Genomic DNA, 25,743 nt, shown 5'->3' on the forward strand with positions numbered 1-25,743 from the left:
TTGACCGAGGATAGCCATCTGCTGCCCTGCGATACCTGGACATCACCAGTTTAAAAATCATGGAAAGTCGAAGCTGCCAGAAACTAAAAAAATTCCATGTGCGATTAATTGAAACCAAAAAGGTCATGAGAAACCCTAGAACAAACATGGTCCACTCGGAACAAAGATTTACTCAGCTTTTCTGTTGGCAGTGCCAACCACATGCTTCTCATGGTTGAACGTCAGGTCTGTTTTCCGCCTCCAGTAACCTCTCCTTTGACTTTTTTTTGTCAATCTCGTTGAGCTCGCTAGGATTTGTGTTGATCTCCTCATGATTTTATTTTGGACAAAACTTCAACTCCAACCAATAGGTGACTTACCTGGCAAGAGGCTGTTGATTTCGCTCCATATGAATTCTCTCGTTGCTGTGTTCAAAAGGGCCTTGCATAACACGTCATGTACCCTGGAAGTCTCAAAGGCAAAAAACATTTTATGTATAGGGCAGACAAGATTTAGGTAAATCAAAACTTTTTTTCTTTTATATCATAACTAAAATTTCATATCCATATTTTTTCAAAATCAAATAAAATATAAAGATAACACATACTTCATTGCATACGTAAACATCATTTGCAAATTAAACATTAAACATAAATAAATTAAACACTACTATGATCATAATTAAACATCCCTTCTACACGTCGAGAAAAACTAGCTACATTGCGATTAAAAGTAGGTGTCAGAGAGGCCTCTCCTAGGTGTCAAACATTTCCCCATCCTCGTCGATGAGCTCGGTGAGCTCCTCCAACATTTCCTCACACTTGGGAGTTAAGGTAGGCAAGCTCGCGGCGCTCATGCTCCATGGAATCGAAGAACAAGCGGTTATCGGATGGCCCAAGCGGCACGAATGTGCCACGGCGACCTAGCTGAAGCTCAAAAATGGCGGCGAGGAGCTCAGAGGATGGCGGCGCCGAGGCTAAGGAAGGGAAACGAGGAGTTGTGGGATGATCAAAATCATCCAACGCAAAAGGCGGGAGAACCCCATTAGCTCCATTCAAAAAACCACATTCTGGTTTTCTATATTATAGAACATATAATCTTCAGGGAAGAGTGCACAATATTAAAAACATTTTTTCGGAAAGAAAGTCGGGTAATCATAGCTAATGTTTAGAGATGGAACAATATCATCATTAATTTCTGTGTTTTGCCACTCATTCAGCGCGTACCGCACCCGTCCCCGAGATGCCGACATACACACTCCAAGATTGTGGCATACTGACATGCCCGTCTCTGATCGCGTGCTCGTGTCCGACATGGTACATGCATTGCCCAAGAAGTTCGACAACTACACCCTCGCCTATAGAACATTTGGCCTTTGTGGATGGAGCATTTGGCTATTCTTATATACTTCACACGAGTTTGGTGTGGTGGAATATTCGGTACTCATAATTTGATATTTAATGGAGTGAGTGGTGGGACTTAAACTTGCATCTTATGTTTCTTGGGTACACGACTTCAAATTTCATATGTTTGCTCATTATAACGTGGCATGTCGATATCTGTTTTTTTTTTGAGGGCAAAGCAAAGCTGGAACTCTATTGTACCGCCCGCAGTGGCTGTTTGTGTATGTCGATATCTGTTTTCACGCAGAGAGAGAGAGAGAGAATGTGTGTGTGTGCGCACACGCGCGTGCCAATGGGTGTCGGGCCTACATGTGAAGTGGCCCGGCCAAGATAGATATTGTCGTCAACTTGTTCGGCCTGCTGGGGCATCAAAGTCCCCACCACTTCAGTGGGTGTGGCCCAGCCCTACAGTGGGTCATCAAGATTGACTCCAGTAATGCAAGTTTTTTGGAAAAGTGAAATGAAATGGTCATGTAATGCTTTCATTTTCTCAAAATCACACGAACTAGACTTAATTTGAAGAATCCAATTCGGCTGGTAGCTACTCATTCATCCATTCATTCATTCTAGTAGTTGTACTACTCTTTTACTTTCTCCATGCGCTAGTAAATCTATGATTATTTTTTGAGGTGTAAATCTATGATTATTACTCATAAGGGATGTGTGTGAAACCATGTTCATCAAATCCGCGTCCCATATATATCCTAAATAAATCTTGTGCAATCCCTTTGAGCCTAAGTCTATATCTATATCTCTACTAATAAAGCAAGGTGCGTTTCGTCAAATTTTTCATCCGTTCACCCATATTATTAATTATACTTTTGAGATTTTAACTATCTGAGGTGGTACTAATAGTTTCTGCCCGTGTGATTTTATTCCCGTCAGTTCTCATGGGCCTTAATTATTTTGTTTGTACGTCGTTCTGGGCCGCACGCAGCTGGTTCAGGGGAGAAAATGTTTTGTGGGCCGAACAAAAAAAATAGGCATAGGGTTTCGATGACCAGCAATCATTACGGCTACTGCCACATGAGCTAGGTAATACTTGTGACTTGTGTTTTATAGTTCGTTCGTCATAGAATTTATTAGTACCACAGCACTCCTGTACACGAAAACCGACCAATTTAGATACATAGTCAAATTGCTTGAACATTAGTGAGCCACCTGGGCAAAAGTGGAAAGCCATCCCGTCATAAGGAAGGAAATAAAGAAACTAAAGAAGGAAAGGAAGGGGAAGGAAAGTGAATACAGAAGGAAGGGAGGGATTTCAGATTTTTTTTTAAACAATAGATTTCTCAAATGCGCACATGAAATGGGATTGTATACTCGCATGCAATGATTGATTTATGACATAAGGGCCGATGCTTCCGTCTAAAAATATATACACGTCAATCTTTCTCCCGATGCAAAATGGTTAAAGGTTTCCTTTATACTTGAATTGAGCTTTTTTCTATATCTTCATGTCATAGGAGTCATAGTTTTCTTCATTTTTTGGATAGCTCACCATCCATGCTGAATGGCTAGGAGTCGTAGTTTCAGATCATCTACACACCTGATATAAGTCAAATTAACTGAAAAAAGCAAGAAAACCTAACAACTTTTGCATGTTTGACAAAGTTTTTCCGCAAAAACAAACAAGAATCTAGATATTTGTATTTTACTTTTAGTGAAACAACTTTAATTTCACAATGTTACTAGAGGGAGAGTAATCTTATTTGTGACGTTTGTCAGAGTTGAATACAAAAGATGGCACATAGTGGTACGCGGTGCAGGTTTTGTGTTTTCATTCGCCCGTCACCAAAGTACAAAGAGTCGTACTCGGATTCAAAGTTGTGTGCGACACAAACTCCATACTTTTATCTATTATATTAGCCATGGATTAATGATTTTTGTACAACGCTCCTAATATCATTAGACACAAATAGTGCTATGCTACACAGTCCGTAAACCTAGCGAACACTGGTTCATGAATATTTGCGTTGCCTTAGTAGTGAAGCAAATACATTGTACTAAAATGAAATTAACTATTTTTGGTATAATGCGCGATTTATCGGGCATCATTGAGCAACACCAACAAAGACGTGAAGAGATACTCATATCGGGTAGAAAATGCATTGGAGGATATTAGTACTAATAATAATAATTTTAGAAACAAAGACAAGGACATGCCAGTAGTATGTGTGTTGAGTGTTAATTTGGAGGATCCAAATCGGGTAGCCACTCATTCATTCTGCTCCTTAATTTGTGCATGGCGCCTCCTAATTAGATCTTGTGCAATCCCTTCGATGCCAAGTAATAATAATTCTAGATAGCCCAAAGATAGAGATAGGATGCGCCAATATGTCATGACAATGTATACATACAAACACAAAGAAAATAAGAGCATTGACTCTACGGGCATCCGCACCTAGAAAATGCATTGAATACTTCATATCCTATACCAAACTGAAGACGCCGGGACCACTTTCCAGTCAGACATGACGGGCTGCGCCACACCACCCCCGGTCGGTGCGCCCCCAGCCCGAGCCGCCCCGCGCACTCTCGCCTATTTATGCCGTCGCCACCGGCCATCCACCACCGCATCCCACCACAACCAAACACATCATCGCCGCCTCGCCGGGCAACCAACATCAGCCCAGCCTAGCAAGATGGGTTCGCGGTACGAGGTGGAGGTGACCGTGGGCGCGGCCCGGGACCTGAAGAACGTCAACTGGCGCAACGGCGACCTCAAGCCCTACGCCGTGCTCTGGATCGACGCCGGCGCCCGCTGCTCCACCCGCGTCGACCTGGACAACAATGAGAACCCCGCCTGGGATGAGAAGGTCGTCGTCCCGCTGCCCCCCGCCAGCCGCCTCCAGGACGCCGTGCTCTACCTCGACGTCGTCCACGCCAACGCCGCCGAGGGCGTCAAACCGCTCGTCGGCTCCGCCCGGCTCCCGCTCCGCGACGTCGTCGACGACGCCGGCGTCGGGGGCAAGGTGTCCAGGAACCTGAAGCTGAAGCGGCCGTCCGGTAGGCCCCAGGGGAAGCTTGACGTCCGCGTCGCCGTGAAGGAGCCGGCGAGGTACTACGAGTCCAACCCTGGCGCCTACCCGGCGCCCGCGGGGTACGGCTCCTCCCAGCCCTCCGGCCCCTACGGCGGTGGATCCTCCCGTGATGCCTATGGTGGTGGGTACGGCGCTGGTGCGGGCGCGTACGGCGCCGCGGCGGCACCTGGAGGCTACGGCGCGTACGCCGTGGCGGCGCCACCGTCTGGGTACCCCGGCTATGCCTCCACCGCGCAGGCTCCCCAGGCCGCAGCACCGTACGGCTCTGCTCCACCGCCCTACGGCGCCGCACCGCCGACACAGGGAGCAGGCGCATATGGCTCCTCTGCTCCGGCTTACGGCGAAGCGCAGCCAGCTCAGGCGGCGGGGTACGGGTCTGCCGCGCCGGCGTACGGCACGACGGGGGTGCCCCTGGACCAGAGCGGCGGGAAGAAGAAGAAGGGGATGGGCATGGCTGGCGGGCTGGCGGTGGGCGCGGCTGCGGGCGTGCTTGGCGGGCTGGCGCTGGCGGGCGGGGCGAGCTACGTGGAGCACAAGATCGAGGACCGCGTGACGGAGCGCGTGGAGGAGGACATGTACGGCGGCGACTACTAGGCGCATGGATCCTTCCCGTAGCATGAATCTTTATGTTTTGGGTGCATGATGTTGAGGGTGAGGGTGATCGACCGGACCGGACCGGACCGGAGAGTTGAAAAGAAGAGAGGTTATTTTCTTGTGCTGTCTGTGCGTATCATGAAGATGAAATTAAGATTGTTGATTGCATAAATTTAGTTAATCTCCATCCATGCATGCATACATGTGGATGAGAATCGGGTTGAATGAATTTGTTCTTGTCTACAGTCGTGCAACTTGCAATAAATGGCAGCTTCCACCACAAGTTTCTGGTTTGTTCGTTTCTTCCTTGCGTTCCACTTCCATGGGAGCAAGTTGATGACGACCGAGGAGAGTGACACAACGAGGTGAGACTTTTTCTTAGGTGACCGTGCCTCCTTACGGAATTATTTTATCGAAAATGAATATATGTAGAACTAAAATACGTCTAGATATATATCCATTTCTCCGACAAATATTTCTGGACTGAGGAAATATGTCGTTAAACCAACTAGCAGAGTGGCCCGCCCGATGTGCGGGCTAGAATTTTATAATTATTTCCATCAGTAGACATTATTTGATTTGTCTATAGAAAATTGCAACCAAATGTGAGGACATTGACAAATATGAGCCTTTCACAAACATCGTTTTGGAATCATCTTTATTTATTTTCAAAAAAATCTAATAGTATAATCCCAATTAGATATTTCATACTATAAGATGTAATGAATAAACGTTGTGAAGAGCTATTGTGATTTACATGATATATAATATGATATCCTTTTTTCGAGATTTAAAATATACTAATTCCTTCTTCACATGTTTTCATTTTACAGGAACTCATACCAAAAAGCATAGGTATAAAATATAAACGTAGAAACACATTTTTATATAAAAAGTTCCTATTGTATGACAACTATTGCAGATTCCATGGCTATCTCGAAATGTAGAATCCAAAAAATTCACGTCTTCATATTGTTGTTTCCTCTCTTTTCCCTTGGTTCCTCAAGTCTAGTGTGCACGCCTCCTCTCATTTTGTGTCACTTCTATCTCAATTGTTCTATTTTGCAACCATTTTTTTCCATGTTCTGTCCAAAGATACATCTCTTGATATGCTTAATTAATGTAACATCACCATAAACCTCTTCCGTAATGCGGTCCATAACTTTATGTCCAAATAATTTCCATGTAAGAGATGGCACTGTACATATGTATTGTCAGTGAACTTATATTGTAGTCCATCTCTGACGCCACAATAAATGAAATATAATGGAGTAATTAAGGAGGCACTGAATAACATGCCATCTGTTAGTGTGTGTTGAGCATTAACTTAGAACTCCATGAGATGACTCATATATAAACTTTGTTCTTTACCAAGTATCAAACATCCCACATCCTGACATGTGTCACTTGACCGTCGCAAATGCAAGGGCGGCGTATTTTTTTTTGAACTACGAATTGATTGGAAAATGAATTGTGATTTTGTAAATGTTCTCATTATATATGGGTAGGAAATAATACAATTGTACAACCACAAGTAATATTATTATAATTTTCAAGATGAACTTATCAATTATGTCATTCCTATAATTACTATTTTATTGACCATATGTATCTATGTCTGATATTGGATCACTGGATAGAAATCAAATTTAGAACATAAGTGAGTTGATAGTTCTCTAGCTTCTCTGTATGATCCACTTGAACATAAGTTTCTAGAACATCATCTATTTTGAAAATGAAAGAAGTATTATATCTATATGTTTTATTTCATTTAATCCTTAATACCCCAAGCCCCCTCTTCAATGTAGTCGTTTTGAAAACATAGGATGCATAATTTTGGCATCTTAATCACATTGATTTTACTATGTGTCTGCAATTCCAAGTTAAAGATAAACTTTCCTATAAATGGATACAAAAGTGTGATTGTCATCATAGGTGAAAAGGATTCGTCAACCATGGATATTTTCCCAAAGACTCATAGAACTAATGCTTTCAAATTGAGCGTCATCAACTGAAAATCATTAGAAAATTATTATTTTTCAACAACATTGATACAAGATACGTTTACCATGTCCCAAATTTTTATTTGGAAACTATATAGAGACCAGAAGACGGAATGCTTTGATATAGATTTCACCAACCATCATCTTCTCCTCCTATTCTTGATCTTGTGAGAATACTTTGCCACTCAAACTTAGCTGTATCTCCTTCTAGGCATGCACCAATGACTATAGAAACGGTGATCTCCAAGCCTTTGCCATTGCGGGAACCTACATGAGAATAGCAATACAGTTTCTAGGCAGGGCAATTAAGCGACTACTTGCTGTGCTGCCAACGTCAATACACACAATTTATTCTAAAACTCGGTTGCTACTCCAGAAACAAACAGAAAAAAAGATAGACTATGAATAATATCGAACCTATAATATTCAATGGAGATCTGAATTGTGTATTTATTATCTTCAGATTTATCTTTGGTTTTCTGAATGTTTAATTTGGTTTTGGCATGATTAATAAGATGTGACTCAACTGACGGAAGATGTATTTCAGTAACGAAGATCACTTAAAATCAAAGATTACATGGAATTAAAGCTTCGAACCCAAATTATGACTGATACACATTGGCATATAATTTTCAATTTTAACTTTACATATAATTTCTTAATAAAGTTAGATGTTACATAAGTAAAACTTGATACGATGGTATATCCTTTGGAAAATAAACATATCTTTGTCAAAGTTATTCATATTATAATTATATACTCTATAAATATATCCTAGTAACATTTAATGATTATAACATAAGGGTCTGTCTACAGCTCGGCCGATGGAAAAATCTTTATTTCTCAATTTGACTTTTAAGTTTGTTCATCCCGATCAAAAGAATATTCATATATATTGCAGACAAAGTAGAAAGATCTGAGTATTGTTGGTTGGCTGAGAAAATGTTATTTCTTTGTTGACTTTACAAACTTGTTCATACATATCTAAAAGTATGTTCGCATTCGTCCATGCATTTAATTTAGTCATATAATGCAAAAATAGTTTGTAGACAAATTTCTCATAGTTACAAAAGTGTCGAATCTGACATGAATGTAAATGTTGGATTGAGAACTCTCACCGACTGAGAAATAAGGGAATCTCAGGTGACTCAGAATTAGTAAATCTGTAGATAGGAAGGGTTCTGCAAATTTTTATTGTCTGGGTACGTTGTTTGTCAAAGGAGATATATATATGTCGCTTGCCGTTATTTGGTCGCTTTGGCTATGTAGAAATGATAAGGTTTTTAACGATAAAAGTACTTCTCTGTTGCAGGTTATCTACAGATGTACCGGGACTCTTCGTTTATGGTCCTCTCTACAACGCGTGGAGAATCGAGGCTTGTTTATGGAGGTGTGTACACGATTGGAGGCTACGGCGAGGGACATGTCAACCAACCTCGAAACGGTTCACAAAATGAAAAGGCACTACCGACTTAACTGCATATTTTGAGAAAACTTAGAAGAAATAACAATTACATTATTGTTTCGCCTATGATGATGCTAGTGATGCGTGCATGACACATACTCACCAGAGCTAAGATAAGCACGACATTCCACGAAAGAATATAGCCTAAAGAGGTTGTATATTTTTGTATATCCATCGCTACTTAATGATACCTCATGTGACAACCTCACAATCACTCTTTTAATCATTGGCGCAGACTTGATTACCAATTTCAAGAAATCAAACTCGTGATCCTTTCCAATGAAGCCATATATTTCCATTTCTTCGAGAGCAGTCAAGGCAATAGTTTGGGTTTTCCAGTTCACACGATCACAAGGACAATTTGTTGGGCATCCTTCTTTCTCCTACATCCAGAAAATAATAATAACTACACAACTGGTTATTTAGGATGAATACGATAGAAAAACTGAAATTACCTTTAATCTCCATAGGACGACCTTAAGACTCCGCATAGCACTACGAATCTGGTTGATTCCGATGATATGAAACACGAATGCTCCAAAAACATGCCCAATTGTTTCTAGATGTAGCTCCAAAATAGAGAATGCATAAACCATATGCTTCTCAATCTCCCGTGTACCCTTTTCCGCTTGATCAGGAGAAATTAGCGAGTTCCGAGAAAACAATTTGGCAGGAATCATGGTTTTCAATTTCAGTTTCAACAAAATTTCAGCACTAACTGAAATCACTGAAATTCGGTGAAATTCAGTTATTTCAGTTTGCATTTCAGCCAAAAGGCCGAAATATTCATCTGAATTTAATTCAATATTTGAAATTTTCAAAAAATATTTTGAAAAATATTTTATCTCCTGTGTACTATGGAATTTGCTGAAATATTTTGACCGAAACGGAATATTTCAGTGTCTACTGAAATTAATGAAATTTAGTGAATTTTAGTGAAATCTCACTAAAAGTGAAAACCATGGCAGGAATACATATCATTTCACCCACACAAAAAAAGGAATACATATCATTTATAAAATTTAGCTAGTCCGCAACTCTAATTAAATTGAGAATTTGAGGAAACACACATCGCAGGAAGAGGCATGAATTTGTAACGAAGTGGGGTTTCCCCTGTTTCTCAGCCGTCTCTAGCAGCAACCTGTCAAGGCACCAAGGAGCAAAGGCAATTTTCCCAGGTGCCCACGCAAACAAGCACTGCCACGAGATCTTCTCCACCATTGGTGCCAAGATGGAGACGTTGAGCTCAACGTAAATGTGCATGGACATCGCCAATTGCTTAAGCGAGGGAGCCACGATGTCAACACTGTGTATCCATACATTCTCCGCGACAAGCTCCTCTAGCGATGCTGAGTGGACCCTCATGTTCCTGCCGTCATACCCAAATTGCGTCCGCCTGAGCCTGAGCACCCGCAGACGCGGGCAGCGCGAGAGCAAGTCGTCAATGTGGTCGATCATGCAGTCCAAGAGAGAGAAAGTTTCAAGCGTGGGAAACTCGACATCAGACGGCACACGGAGGAATAAGTAGGGTGAATCGAACACAATCGAGGTGGTACGGTGGAAACATGGCAGTTTGATGCAGATGGTGGAATTAGGTCTGAAGGGACCAGCGAGGGCGAGGACGAACTTCTCCGGGGCAAGCCGCGTGACGGCGCGCAGCAGCGACCTGACATTGGAAGCCTCGTGGCTGCACGTACTGTTGGAGACGTGGATCTCGAGGACGGAAACCGAAGGAGATAAGCCGACAAGCACAGCTTCGAGCTTGTGGAACGTCGCGGAAGACGATCTGGTGGAGGCAGGCACAGAGGCCGCGCCACCGGCGGGAGTGCACGGGCTCGCGCGGCGGTTGCGGCGCAGCGGAGGCGGGCGAGCACGAGGAGGAGCAGGTCGTCGGGAAGGTCGCTGATGTGGTCCGCTTCGCCGCCTGGGAAACCTAAACCTAACTGCTGGGAGGAAAGCCGGCGACGATACTCGGATTTCAACTCCATCGTCGCTTGCAGAGCCTTGCCAATGAATCGATGCTGTAGCGCATGAACTCGTTGCACGGCATGCAGAAATCGTTGGATACGTGGGATGCGCTAGCTAGCCTAGGCCACGGCCCGTACGGCGGTGGCCTTTCTGTCGACCCACCAGGGCTTAATTTCTGTCGGCACAGTATACGTGGGATTCTACTTTGTATCGTGTGTCTCCCTGCTTTTGTTTGTTTGTTTGGTACTCCCTCCGTTTCAAATTAGTCGTCGAAGCACGACGAGTAATTTGGAACGAAGAGAGTAGTAGTCAACAACACACGCATCAATCTGTACTAGTTCAATCCTTGATCGGAAAAGCCAAGTATATGTACTACCATGAGTATTTCTGTACTTGGTGTACATCGTTTTAGTGCAAGTAGAATTGTATTCTTGTCGAAACAAGCTCTCACTTCATAGATCAAGCACAAAGCACAGTATACGACCTAACGATACATAGTAGTGAGTAGGCCATCTTGCAAAGTAGATCCCGGGATAACTGGTCACGTTGCTGAAATATAACACGGCAGGCCTGAAAACTACGTCACGATACGCTCTAGGACATGTAAGGTCCACAACAACGCCCTCGGCAGGGGGAGGAGGGGGACGACACAAAGCGTTGCCGCTAGCGAGTCCGAGACAGACTTGGGTCTTCACCAGGAACCTTGGCATGGAGAGAAGAACCACAGCGATGTCCTCGAGAGGAAAGCGGCACCCACAGGTGTCGCCACCGTCGTCGCCAAAGTGCAGAGCTTTCGCTCGTCAGCTGACCCATGCCACCACAAGGTATCAGGACAACCGCCATGAGCACAAGCCTATAGGTCCAGATCTGGGTGTCGCCATCGCCAACGACACAGAGCCAGCCCAAGCCAACTGCCGCTACCCCTCGTCCCCTAGGAAACCAAAAGGCATAGCCACCCCGACCCCCATGGCACCTGCCGGAGAGCCAACCATGCAGACTGCTATCCTTGGGATGTCGCCCTGGCATCCATGCCCCGAGACACCGGCAACCATCTGCAACGCAACCCGCCAACAATGGTAGGAAGAATGGAAGGCACCTCCTTCCACCCCAAGCCCAACATCAACCAACCGGGTTTGGGTCAGCACATCCACCATAGGAGGCACCAATGCATGCGTTCCCAACCGGTCCAGGTGGTCGTGGGGGGAGGGGGGTGGACACAACCCAATGGTTGCCGACAGCCACCGCCGAGCAAGCCCCTATGCATGCCCTCTGGCCATGGCCTAGCTGAGCTCACACGCCACCATGCTCGTGGCTGACGGTGTTGATCCGCGGATGCCACAGCCGTGCCAGCACTAGTAGAAAACATGGCTTTGGTTCGGGCCTGGCCAGCCCATTAGTCCCGGTTCTTCACGAACCGGGACCCATGGGGGGCATTAGTCCCGGTTCATGAGCCCAGGGGGCCGGCCGGGGCCTCGTGGGCATTGGTCCCGGTTCTTCTGGACCCATTTGTCCCGGTTCTAGGCATGAACCGGGACCAATGGGCCGCGCTCCTGGCCCACAGCCATTGGTACCGGTTCGTGCCTAGAACCGGGACAGAAGGGGGGGCATTAGTCCCGGTTCCTGCCATGAACCGGGACAAATAAGTTGCCTATATATACCAATCGCCGCAGCAGAGCACTCCATAGTGCTCTGTTTTTTCTGGCCGGCGAGGGGAGGGCATTTGGGTGCTCTAGCTCACCTCCTATGCACATGAGGTCTTCGATGAAATGCCCGAGCCACACTAGTTAAGCTTTCTCCTCTCGAAGCTCGACCTCGGAGCTCCATTTTTCCCGAGATTTGTCAAGATTTAGCGGTCCGTCATGCCCCGTCCCCGTTTTCACCGCCGTCGATCGCCCGCGCCGATCTCGTCGCCGGCACCATCGTGGTGAGCCTCTTGTTCTTATCTTCTTTCTGATTTTCTTACTTTAGATAGATACTTGTCTGATTTTCTTACTTTAGATAGATACTTGTCTGATTTTCTTACTTTTGACACACATAATTATATATAATGCATGCGGATGAACCGACAATGGATGTACGGTGACAGACACACCTCCGAGTACATTAAGGGCGTGCATGATTTTCTCGAAGTGGCTGAGGCAAACAAGCATAATGGTTTTATGTGTTGTCCATGCCCTAAATGCGGGAATATGAAGTCTTACTCTGACCGGAAGATCCTTCACACCCACCTGCCTTACAAGGGTTTCATGCCACACTATAATGTTTGGACGAGGCACGGAGAAATAGGGGTTATGATGGAAGAGGCGAAGAAGAAGAGGACGATGACAACTATGTTCCCCCTGAATACGGTGATGCTACAATGGGGGGAGCTGCTGAAGATCAAGAGGAACCAGACGATGTGCCCGATGATGCTGCAACGGGGGAAGCTGCTGAAGATCAAGAGGAACCAGACGATGTGCCCGATGATGATGATCTCCGCCGGGTCATTGTCGATGCAAGGACGCAATGCGAACGTCAAAAGGAGAAGCTGAAGTTCGATCGCATGTTAGAGGATCACAAAAAAGGGTTGTACCCCAATTGCGAAGATGGCAACACAAAGCTCGGTACCGTACTGGAATTGCTGCAGTGGAAGGCAGAGAATGCTGTGCCTGACAAAGGATTTGAGAAGCTACTGAAAATATTGAAGAAGAAGCTTCCAAAGGATAATGAATTGCCCGATAGTACGTACGCAGCAAAGAAGGTCGTATGCCCTCTAGGATTGGAGGTGCAGAAGATACATGCATGCCCTAATAACTGCATCCTCTACCGCGGTGCGTACAAGTATGTGAACGCATGCCCGGTATGCGGTGCATTGCGGTATAAGATCAGACGAGATGACCCTGCTGATGTTGACGGCGAGCCCCGCAGGAAGAGGGTTCCTGCGAAGGTGATGTGGTATGCTCCTATAATACCACGATTGAAACGACTGTTCAGAAACAAAGAGCATGCCAAGTTGATGTGATGGCACAGTGAGGACCGTAAGAAAGACGGGAAGTTGAGAGCACCCGCTGACGGGTCGGAGTGGAGAAAAATCGAGAGAAAGTACTGGGCTGAGTATGCAGGTGACCCAAGGAACGTATGGTTTGCTTTAAGCGCGGATGGCATTAATCCTTTCGGGGAGCAGAGCAGCAATCACAACACCTGGCCCGTGACTCTATGTATGTATAACCTTCCTCCTTGGATGTGCATGAAGCGGAAGTTCATTATGATGCCAATTCTCATCCAAGGCCCTAAGCAACCCGGCAACGACATTGATGCGTACCTAAGGCCATTAGTTGAAGAACTTTTACAGCTGTGGAATGGAAATGGTGTACGTGCATGGGATGAGCACAGACAGGAGGAATTTAACCTGCACGCGTTGCTGTTTGTAACCATCAACCATTGGCCCGCTCTCAGTAACCTTTCAGGACAGACAAACAAGGGATACCACGCAGGCACGCACTGTTTAGCTGACACCGAAAGTATATACCTAGACAAATGCAGGAAGAATGTGTACCTGGGCCATCGTCGATTTTTTCCGACCAACCATCAATGTCGAAAGAAAGGCAAGCATTTCAAAGGCGAGGCAGATCACCGGAAGAAGCCCGCCATGCGTACCGGTGATCACGTACTTGCTATGGTCAATGATTTACACGTAATCTTTGGAAAGGGTCCCGGTGGACTAGCTGTTCCGAATGACGCTGAGGGACGCGCACCCATGTGGAAGAAGAAATCTATATTTTGGGACCTACCCTACTGGAAAGACCTAGAGGTCCGCTTTTCGATCGACGTGATGCACGTGACGAAGAACCTTTGCGTGAACCTGCTAGGCTTCTTGGGCATGTATGGGAAGACAAAAGATACAGCTGAGGCACGGGAGGACCTGCAACGTTTGCACGAAAAAGATGGCATGCCTCCAAAGTAGTATGAAGGTCCTGCCAGCTACGCTCTTACCAAAGAAGAGAAGGAAATCTTCTTTGAATGCCTGCTTAGTATGAAGGTCCCGACTGGCTTCTCGTCGAATATAAAGGGAATAATAAGTATGCCAGAGAAAAACTTCCAGAACCTAAAGTCTCATGACTGCCACGTGATTATGACGCAACTGCTTCTGGTTGCATTAAGGGGGCTTCTACCGGAAAACGTCTGATTAGCCATTGTTAAGCTATGTGCATTCCTCAATGCAATCTCTCAGAAGGTGATCGATCCAGAAATCATACCAAGGCTAAGGAGTGATGTGGCGCAATGTCTTGTCAGTTTCGAGCTGGTGTTCCCACCATCCTTCTTCAATATCATGACGCACGTCCTAGTTCATCTAGTTGACGAGATTGTCATTCTGGGCCCCGTATTTCTACACAATATGTACCCCTTTGAGAGGTTCATGGGAGTCCTAAAGAAATATGTCTGTAACCGCGCTAGGCCAGAAGGAAGCATCTCCATGGGCCATCAAACAGAGGATGTCACTACTAGGGAAAAGCCTAGCAGCAGCGCGGGTTTTAGGCCTATCAGTAGCGCGGGCAGGAGCGCTACTGGTACGGCGCTATAGCTAAAGGTTAGCAGTAGCGTTGGTTTACCCACGCTACTGCTACACCGACTTAGTAGTAGCGCTTTCTCCACGCGGCGCTACTGGTAATTACTAGTAGCGCTTCTCCCGGCCCGCGCTACTACTATTATTCCGTATTTTATTTCTTTTTTATTTCATGTTGTATTCATACACCTATATACAAGTTTTCATACAGCAGCAATTTAGAGATTGTTTTTACATCATAATGAGTTATTACATCATTGGGTGAAAGAACCGTGGACTAGTTTCAAGTGGATGGACATCCACTTGAAACTAATCCGCGGTTCTTTCACGCAATGATATAATAAATATCATCATCATCATCATCATATCATTAACAACTTATCATCATAATACATCATTGTCATATAACACCTCCTCATGATCATCGTTTTCATCGATGAGACATCACATAGCAAGTTGGTCACTAGTCATAATCACAACTACTCCTCATCATCAACTCTAACACATTGTACCACATAATAAACATATTGTACCTCATAGGACCTACTACATTCTCTTAGGACCTACTATATTCTCTAAGGTAAAATAGCAAAAAACAAGATAGCCCCTGGCTCTCCATTATGGAGAATGGAGATTATCCTGTCTCCAATTCTTGCTTTTTGCTTAATGTTGCTTCCAAAAACCTCCTTACGAATGTCCAAACATTTTTTCCATTCTTTGATTAGCATGTGTTCACCGGTTTCAGAAATCCGATATGCACAGGTGAGATCCGTAGGATGACCTGGATGTATGTTCAGAACTTCAAGGCGACCATTCTGATACATCAGATGAGGCACACAATCCATCGGGATTTTCTGTTGAAAAACATAGTAATAACTTCGTAGTTAGCAATGATGTACTAGTTTTAGAAGTATGCAAAAGATGCACGGATGTCGTAATAGTAAAAAATCTTACCAGGGTATCTCCATAGAAGTTATCGTGGTTCAACACGTGCACTAGTGGCACGTATTCACCATAATTTGGAGGAGTTCGATAATAGGTATTGTAATTATCAAAGAAAGTACAAAATGCGATCATATGCTTTTTCTCCTTATAAGTTAATTTGGAGCCATCGGTGTAGTGGGTTTTGTCTACCATCTTCCGCACATTCTTTGAAGAATGAAAATAAGCTGTCAATGGAAATAAGCTGTCAACTATTTTGAAATAAACAATATAAATTAGTTAATAACTATGTTTGAGAAACTCACATAGCGGTAGAATCGGAAGCGTATCAACAAGGACCCAAATGTCCATATTGTCTTGCTTGATGTCAGGATCACCAAGATCCATGGTGACAATCATACCCTCATAAAAACCATACATTTTGCAAAGTGCTTCCCAATTTTGGCAACCAAAATGGGTTACGCTCTGAGAATTGTACAGATTTACTTCAAAATCTATATCATGATGGGTCCTTAGGTGTATTTTCTTTGTTTCAAAATTTTCATGGTCTTCAAAACCCATCCTCTCCAAGACATAGCGTCTTGCATGGCATGGGATAAGCTAGTCGAATTGTAAAAGATGAAAATTAGACGTTGAAATAGTTGAAGTCGTTCTTAATTACGAAAAAAACATTTATCGTCGTTGCGTACCGTTTCAACGTCGAAGGTCTCCTCGAGCTTAATGTTGAAGCGCCGATCATCGTCCAGGTAAGGGCACCTGTCGCACAGACCTCGATCGTCGTGGCACTAGCTGCACTCCCCCGGGAGACTTTCGTCATCCGAGTACGACATTTCCTACGTTCATAATTCAAAGATTAAACTTGTACAATTAAATATATGTACTAAAAAACCTAAATTAGATCATTGTTTTTCGAGAAAATCCAGGCCACTCGATATTTCCTACATATTCTAGCACAAGTCATGCCAGAATTCACGGAAAAATCCGGCATGACCTTTGCTAAAAAAGGACATATCGAGCGCCTGAAATTTGCCGGAACGGAAATTAATCAACACTCCGGCAAAACATAGGCCACTCGGAGGTGTAACCTGAACATGACCGGCCACTTGGGCAACCACATATCCTATTTGAGCAACACAGGATATACATGTTTTTATCTACATCATATATATCTTACAGGACTCATATTGACATGAAGATTTGGCTGGTCTCACCTCGAGGTCGGAGGGGGTCGGTGACGGGGACGACGGCGGGGATGATGGAGGGCTCCTAGATTTCTGCAAAAGCAAAAACCCTATAAGTTATCACTAATACATCCCCAATAATTGCTTAAACTAAAAAAATAACAACAAATATGACATGTTCAACTAGTTCTTACTAAATATAAACTTACTATAAATAGAAAAAACTAGTTCTTTCTAAAAATAAAGTAGTTCAACTAGTTATATTAATTTTCTTACTAAAAATACATTAGTTCTATTAATTCAACTAGTTCAACTAGTTTATTAATTTACTTACTAAACTGGTTCAACTACTACTAAAAATCATTATCTATGAACCCTAAATTAACATCTACTACTACTAAACAACATCTACTAACTAAGCAGAGAGAGGGGGTGGGGGAGGGGTGGGGGGCTTACAGAGAGGGGAGAGACGATGGCGGGGAGGTGCTCGGCGACGGAGGTAGGGGCGGCGAGGGCGGGCTCGGGATCGGGAGGCGGCGGTCCTGGGCGGGCTCGGGCGGCGGCGGTGAGGTCGAGGGCGGCGGCGATGAGGTCGAGGGTGGCGACGGTGAGGTCGAGAGCAGCGGCGGGCGGCGGCGGTGAGGTTGAGGGCGGCCTCGGGCGGCGGCGGTGAGGGCAGGCTCGGGCTCGGGCGGCGGCGACAGAGGAGTAGGGGAATAGGGGGAGAAAGGAGAGGGACTTAGCAAAATTTTGTGCCCGCGCGGGTGGTTAAGTCGAACTAGCAGTAGCGCTCATTAGGAAACGCGTTGTAGCTAATTTAGCTATAGCGCGTTTCAAAGAAAAACGCTACTGCTAATAGAAGCAGTTATTTTTTAAGAGAAAAACTCTATAATTCTAAGCAATGTAAAAACATCAAAAATATACATTGGTCATCATTGATCTTTTTGTGTAGAATCTAAATAGTCAACATGAATCCTCACTGTACCTGTATGCAGCCACAAATCCTACACATATAGTTCAATGAAGACCAAGTGCTCGAGATAGTTTGAGAAGTAACATATTTAAGGTGGTAAACACCTTCTTCGCTTAGCAGTATGGGACTAAACTTAATTAGTTGCGGTGATACTTAGCATCAGCGAGTTTTGAAGAAAAACGCTGCTACTAAGTACTTTAGCAGCAACGCGTTCAGGATAAGGGCGCTGCTACTATATCTAGCCTGGAGGCAACGCCGTGGCAATTATAGTAGTAGCGCTCGTTTCACCTAGAGCGCTACTGCTACTCAGCTATTAGTAGCGCAGTTTCCTGAAGCTCGCTACTGCTAAGTAGCAGTAGCGTTTGTTTTTGAACCACGCTGCTGCTAAGATTCTGTGTATAAGGTTTTCCCTAGTAGTGTGTCATTGGGTTTTGTGTTGACTTCATTCCTGGCCTTAAGAAGATAGGTCTCCCTAAATCACGGTATGAGGGGAGACTGAGTGGAAAAGGCACGCTTGGAGGGGACTCAATAATATGCAGGGACGGATATTCTTGGTGTCAAGCACACTACACAGTTCTACAGAACTCTACCTTGGTGACCCCGTATGTCGATGAACACAAGAACAGTCTGTGCTCCAAACACCCGGAGCAGTGCGACGACTGGATTACATGTGAACACATCAGGACTTTCAGCAGTTGGTTGGAAACACGTCTCAGAGGTGACAACATGTTTGTGATGAGCTGTACTCGTTGTCCAGGGGACCATCTTCGACTGTATTGACTTACAAAGGATACAAGATAAATGGGAATACATTTTACACGATCGCCCAAGATCAAAAGAGCACCAACTAAAACAACGGTGTCCGCTTTGATGTAGCAACCGAGAGGGGAAAGGACACATATTATGGTTACATAGTGGACATATGGGAACTTGACTATGGACATGATTTTAAGGTCCCTTTGTTTAAGTGCAAATAGGTCAATCTGTCAGGAGGCGGGGTATAGGTAGACCCACAGTACGGAATGACAACAGTGGATCTGAACAATCTTGGGTACACTGACGAACCGTTCGTCCTAGCCAATGATGTGGCACGAGTTATCTATGTGAAGGACATGTCTACCAAACCGAGAAAAATAAAAGATAAGGAAGCGAATACATCATACGATGAGTCAAAGCGCCACATAGTTCTTTCAGGAAAAAGGGACATCATGGTTGTGGAGGGCAAGACAGACATGTCTGAAGATTATGAAAAGTTTCATGAAATTCCTCCCTTCAAAGTCAAGGTTGACCCAAGCATTCTAATAAACGATGAAGATTATCCATGGTTACAGCGCAATAAGCAAACGACACAAGCGAAGAAAAAGTGAAGACTTTCTCTCTACAACTATTATGATGATGCCTTTGATCTAGAATATCACTGCAGTTACATGTGAAGAAATGAAATGCATGTTGTAACAGACGAGTTTCCGTGTGAAATGATGATACCATGCCAATTTGCAACCTTATCGGAGTTCATTTGAAATGCTTTTCAATTTCCGGGTCTTATAGCTCAAAAAAGTAGTAAATGCATGAAAAATAACAAATGAAGTCAGAAAGGGTTGAAAATTGATGATGTTGCTTTCAATGGTGCAGTTTGAACACACAAGAAGTCTGGAGTTCAAATAAGTTCAAAAAAATGAAATCCATTTGTAACAGATGAGCTTTCGTCCGAAACCCTGATACTTCGAAAGAGATTGTCCGTTTTGTACACGAAGTGCATCTAGTTTTTTCCGTAACCCTCTCAACTTTCTTGCACATGCTATGTGGGTGAAATGATGATACCAAGCCAATTTTCAACCTTTTCGGAGTTCATTTGAAATGCTTTTCAATTTTAGGGTCTTATAGCTCAAAAAATCAGTAAATGCATGAAAAATAACAATTGAAGTCAGAAAGGGTTGAAATTGATGATCTTGCTTTGAATGGTGCATTTTGAACACACAAGAAGTCTGGAGTTCAAATAAGTTCAAAAAAAATGAAATCCCTTTGTAACAGATGAGCTTTCGTCCGAAACCCTGATACTTCGAAAGAGATTGTTCGTTTTGTACACGAAGTGCATCTAGTTTTTGCCGTAACCCTCTCAACTTTCTTGCACATGCTATGTGGGTGAAATGACGATACCAAGCCAATTTTCAACCTTTTCGGAGTTCATTTGAAATGCTTTTCAATTTCAGGGTCTTATAGCTCAAAAAATCAGTAAATGCATGAAAAGTAAGAAATGAAGTCAGAAAGGGTTGAAAATTGATGATGTTGCTTTGAATGGTGCATTTTGAACACACAAGAAGTCTGGAGTTCAAATAAGTTTAAAAAAATGAAATCCCTTTTAACAGATGAGCTTTCATCCGAAACCCTGATACTTCAAAAGAGATTGTTCGTTTTGTACACGAAGTGCATCTAGTTTTTGCCGTAACCCTCTCAACTTTCTTGCACATGCTATGTGGGTGAAATGATGATAGCATGCCAATTTTCAACCTTTTCGGAGTTCATTTGAAATGCTTTTCAATTTCCTGGTCTTATAGCTCAAAAAATTAGTAAATGCATGAAAAATAATAAAATGCATAAAACTATAATATTTGCTATGATCAACTAAAAAACTAAAATCAATTAAAATATTCTGTTATGATGAACTAAAATAAAACTATAATACTCCTCAATAGCAAAAAGAATCAACTAAAAAGCTTTTATAAAACTATAATAGCAAAAGGAATCAACTAAAAAGCTTTTATAAACCTCTAGTATTTTTGAAACTAAAATTATATAAAATTTATGCAACTTATATTAACAAAGTATTTTTTGTTCAACACATTAATAGCAAAAAAAATTAACAAAATCTGGTTTTGATTAAAACAGATATTGAAAATAACCTAAAATTACCAAATTGAGTATAATGATAAAACACAGTAATATTAAATAGCAGGAAAAAGAATCACTCAAAAATCTATTTTTATAGTAAAGTTATTCATAAAACTAGTGATTCACATACATTTAAAAAAAATTCAAATTTTAAAACTAATGGCACTAACAGAAAGTTTATAATTTTTGTGACCTAAAAGCAAAAAGAAATCACTAAAAAACTATAAGTATTTAGTTTTAAGTAGAAATAAAAAAATAAAAAAAGGAAAAAAAATGCCACCTACTGGACCTCCACGGCGTGAATACGACTAGAAACCCTACAATGGGCCAGGATTCAGGCTCGCAGAAGGCCCAATAGGCCCAACAGGCATGGCAAAGTAGAGATTAGGCCCGTAAGCCTGCAATAGAGAGGAGCTCGAGAGGGTGGCGGCAGCAAAGCTTATAAACCACCCCGAGCCCCTTTCAACTAGCGAGGTGGGACTAAACTTCCCACCGCACCGTGCCAGCACAAGGCCTATGGTTCCGGTTCATGCCACCAACCGGGACCATAGGTGGGCATTCGTCTCGGTTCGTGGCACCAACCAGGACCAATGCCCACCTATGGTCCCGGTTCGTGCCACCAACCGGCACCATAGGCCTTTGTTTCCCGCCCTTTGGGCTGCCGAAAAGAGACCTTTGGACCCGGTTGGTGGCACCAACCGGGACCATAGGTGGGCATTCGTCCCGGTTGGTGCCTCGAACCGGAACCATTGGTTTTGCTATATAAGGTAGCACTTGTGAAAATTTCGCCAACTGCTCCCATTCCCCCCGACGCCGCCAGGCCGTTCCTCGTCGTCGTCGCCGTCGCCGCCCCGAGCCCCTGCCCCGACGTCGTCGCCGCGCCCCTGACCCGCCGTCGACGTCGTCCTCGCCGTCGCCATCACCGCCCCTGAGCCCTCGCCGCGCGCGTACCCCTCCCACGAGCCCGCCGTCCTCGTCGCCGTCATCGTCGCCGGCCTCGTCGTCATCCTCGTCACCGGCCTCGTCGCTGTCCTGCCTCGAGCCCCCAGTGAGCCCCTTCCCATCCCGATCCGTGCGTTGCCGCGGCTGCCGCCGCCCCTGCGCCGCGCCGCCGCCCCTGTTTTTTGTATGTATGTATGTATATGGATGTATGTATGTATGGATGGATGGATATGCATGTATATGGATGGATGTATGTGTATGTGTTCATAGTTTTTTTTTGTTCATAGCATTTTTAGGCTGTATAGTTTTATTTTTGTTCAATGTTTATGGTTAGAAGAGGAGAGGAAAAAATTGTGTTGCAAAAGTTACATTTAAGGTTAGTTGATTTAGCGCATTTTAGGTTATTAGTTCTACTGTTAGTGCATTTTAGGATAGTACATTCTAGGTTAGTGGATCGGAGAGGAAAAAGTAAAATAATGAAAAGGAAGAAAAGAGGAAGAAGGAAGAAGTAGAAAATAAGGAGATGAAAAAGGAAAATAAGAAGAGGAAGAAAGGAGGGGGGTATGTCGTTGTCGATATAACGCCTCCCCGATAACTTTGACATGAGGGGGGGGGGTCGATAAATAATAGAACTAGTTAAACAAGTTTATTTTTAGTAAGTGCTTAGTAGTTGAACTAATTGATTTAATAAAACTACTTTATTTTACTAGAGAAGTACTTTATTTTTAGTAAGTACTACTTTATTTTATTTATAGTAAGTGCTTAGTAGTTGAACTAGTTGATTTAATAAAACTACTTTATTTTACTATATATAGAAGTAGTTTATTTTTAGTAAGTACTACTTTATTTTATTTATAGTAAGTGCTTAGTAGTTGAACTAGTTGATTTAATAAAACTACTTTATTTTACTATATATAGAAGTAGTTTATTTTTAGTAAGTACTAATTTATTTTCTTTACAGTAAGTGCTTAATTAGTAGTTGAACTAGTTGATTTAATGAAACTACTTTATTTTACTATAGAAGCAGTTTATTTTTAGCAAGAAAATTAATAGAATTAGTTTATTTTTTAGTTCAAGCAATTATTCCCGCATCGACGTCGACGATGCCTATCCTGCATCCTCGTCGTCGACTCGGCGGAGGAGGCCGGCTTGATCAGAGGGGCCATGTCCGGGACTGGGCTCCGCCGGGCTGGTATTGGGAGGTGCTACCTTCCGGGGGGCGTAGGTTGGTGAGGAGCCAGCCCGTCGTTGACCCAATCATTGTTTGGTGGCGGTCGCGTGGGCCAGTGACAGTGCCGTGGCTTCCGGACACCGCGGAGGTGGTACGTCACCGTGTCAGCGAGGAGGACGAGCACGTCCGTCGCTACATGGTTGCGTGGAGGGCAGGTTCGACAATAGCTGGCAGGTTCTTCAGGGATCTCATTGGAGCTATGATCCTGTGATGGTTCCTTCTCTTTGGGTGTCCACCGCCCGCGCCGATACCCGTCGGGCGCTATGGTTCTAGCTGTACTAGCGATGCTATATGTATGATAGAATTTGAGGTGTATTAGTGATAATATTCGACGATGTACGGACGCAAGAGATGATGTAGTTTTGCTTATAATTGAATGCATCCTAATTTGAATACTACTTTATTTTGCGATTTGATTTTGCTTATTGAATGCTGAAATTGGAAAACTACTCCTACTTTGAATGCTAAAATTAGAGAGCACTATGCAAGACGTATGCATATGATTAGTTGATAGCTTATAGGGTTTTTGTTTTCGCAGAAATCTAGCTAGGAGCCCCCCTCCATCATCCCCGCCATCGTCCCCGTCACCGACCCCCTCCGACCTCGAGGTGAGACCAGCCAAATCTCCATGTCAATATGAGTCCTATAATATGAGTCCTCGGGTTGACTTTAAGTCTGTCGAGTCTCCACCATATATGAGAGGACGAAGAATCCCGACTGTTGTCGTGGGGGTAGCTTCTTCTTCATTCTCGTGTGCTAGACAATTTGGTGTAATGCACTCGGGAATGAATGGTGTAATGATGGTAGCTCCTCCGTTCATTCCCGAGTGCATTACACCAAATTGTCTAGCACACGGGAATGAAGAAGAAGCTACCTGAGGGAGTCTTGGATTAGGGGGTCCTCGGACTGCCGGACTATATACTTTGGCCGGACTGTTGGACTATGAAGATACAAGATTGAAGACTTCGTCCCTTGTCCGGATGGGACTCTCCTTTGCGTGGAAGGCAAGCTTGGTAAATCGGATATGTAGATCTCCTACCTTGTAACCGACTCTGTGTAACCCTAGCCCCCTCCGGTGTCTATATAAACCGGAGGGTTTAGTCCATAGGACAAGAACAATCATAATCATAGGCTAGCTTCTAGGGTTTAGCCTCTACGATCTCGTGGTAGATCAACTCTTGTAATACTCATATCATCAAGATCAATCAAGCAGGAAGTAGGGTATTACCTCCATCGAGAGGGCCCGAACCTGGGTAAACATTGTGTCCCCCGCCTCCTGTTACCATCCGCCTTAGACGCACAGTTCGGGACCCCCTACCCGAGATCCGCCGGTTTTGACACCGACATTGGTGCTTTCATTGAGAGTTACACTGTGCCGTCACCATAAGGCTTGATGGCTCCTCCGATCATCGACAACGATGCGATCCAGGGTGAGGTTTTTCTCCCCAGACAGATCTTCGTATTCGGCGGCTTCCTACTGCGGGCCAACTCGCTTGGCCATCTGGAGCAGATCGAGAGCTACGCCCCTGGAATCAGGTCAGGATCGGAAGCTTGAACTATACTGCCGACATTTGCGGAGACTTGATCTTCGACGGATTCGAACCCATGACAGGTGCGCCGCACAGTCACGATGAGCATGACTTAGCTCTGTCGTCGGACGGTGTTCGGGAGGTCACACCTGTAGCTACTCCGGCCCTCAATCCGGAGCAGATTGCGCCGTCCGAGGACGGGTGGATGGACCCCTCCACGGAGGCTGCACACTCAGCGGCGATAGAGCCGAATACAGACTTCACCTCCTACGAGACCTGTGTTGCCGGATCCTTGGATTCGTCCCCGGCCACGGGCTCCGAACCGCCTGCGTCCGTGCCTATCGAATCTGATTGGGCGCCGATCATGGGGTTTTCCTCCGCGGATATCTTTCAGCACTCGCCCCTGGGCGACGTACCAAATTCATTAAGGTCTCTCTCCTTGTTAGGAGACCCTTGGCCGAACGATGTCCGGCTTGAGTGGGAAGCGGACGACGAAGAAATTCATTCCCCACCCACCACCCACTTGATAGCCACTGTCGACGACTTAACCGACATGCTCGATTTCGGCTCCGAAGACATCGACGGTATGGACGACGATGCAGGAGACTAACAGGAACCACCGCCCACAGGACGGTGGACTGCCACCTCATCATATGATATATACATGGTGGACACCCCCAAGGAAAGCGATGGCAACAAGGCAACGGAGGATAATGCCCCTGAGAAGCAATCTAAGCACCGGCGTCATCAGCGCCGCTCTAAGCCCCGCCACAGCAAAAGCAGCGATACCGGCACAAGAGACAATAACGCTCCGGATAGTGCCGAAGACGAAGACAATCCCCTCCAGCCAGGCCTCGAGCGGGAGGATGGGCAAGCTAGCCCTCAGGAACAGGCAGCAGACAGAGAATCAGAGGATGACAATTACATGCCTCTCTCCGAAGACGAGGTGAGCCTCGGCGACGAAGAATTTATCGTGCCTGAGGACCCCGTCGAACAGGAGCGCTTCAAGCGCCGGCTTACAGCCACAGCAAAAAGCCTGAAGAAAAAGCAACAACAG

The 25,743-nt window shown here is 44.6% G+C and overlaps 1 protein-coding gene across 1 annotated transcript; it reads left to right on the forward strand.

Moving 5' to 3' along the window:
• The first annotated feature begins 3,699 nt into the window (after positions 1-3,699).
• LOC109735371 (uncharacterized) lies at positions 3,700-5,249 on the forward strand. The gene has a single exon (XM_020294585.4). It carries the CDS (start codon positions 3,857-3,859, stop codon positions 5,018-5,020), a length of 1,164 nt encoding a protein of 387 aa, XP_020150174.2. The 5' UTR covers positions 3,700-3,856; the 3' UTR covers positions 5,021-5,249.
• Positions 5,250-25,743: the final 20,494 nt, after the last annotated feature.

Source organism: Aegilops tauschii, chromosome 7 (assembly GCF_002575655.3).
Source record: "Aegilops tauschii subsp. strangulata cultivar AL8/78 chromosome 7, Aet v6.0, whole genome shotgun sequence".
In the NCBI taxonomy this organism is placed as follows: Eukaryota; Viridiplantae; Streptophyta; class Magnoliopsida; order Poales; family Poaceae; genus Aegilops; species Aegilops tauschii.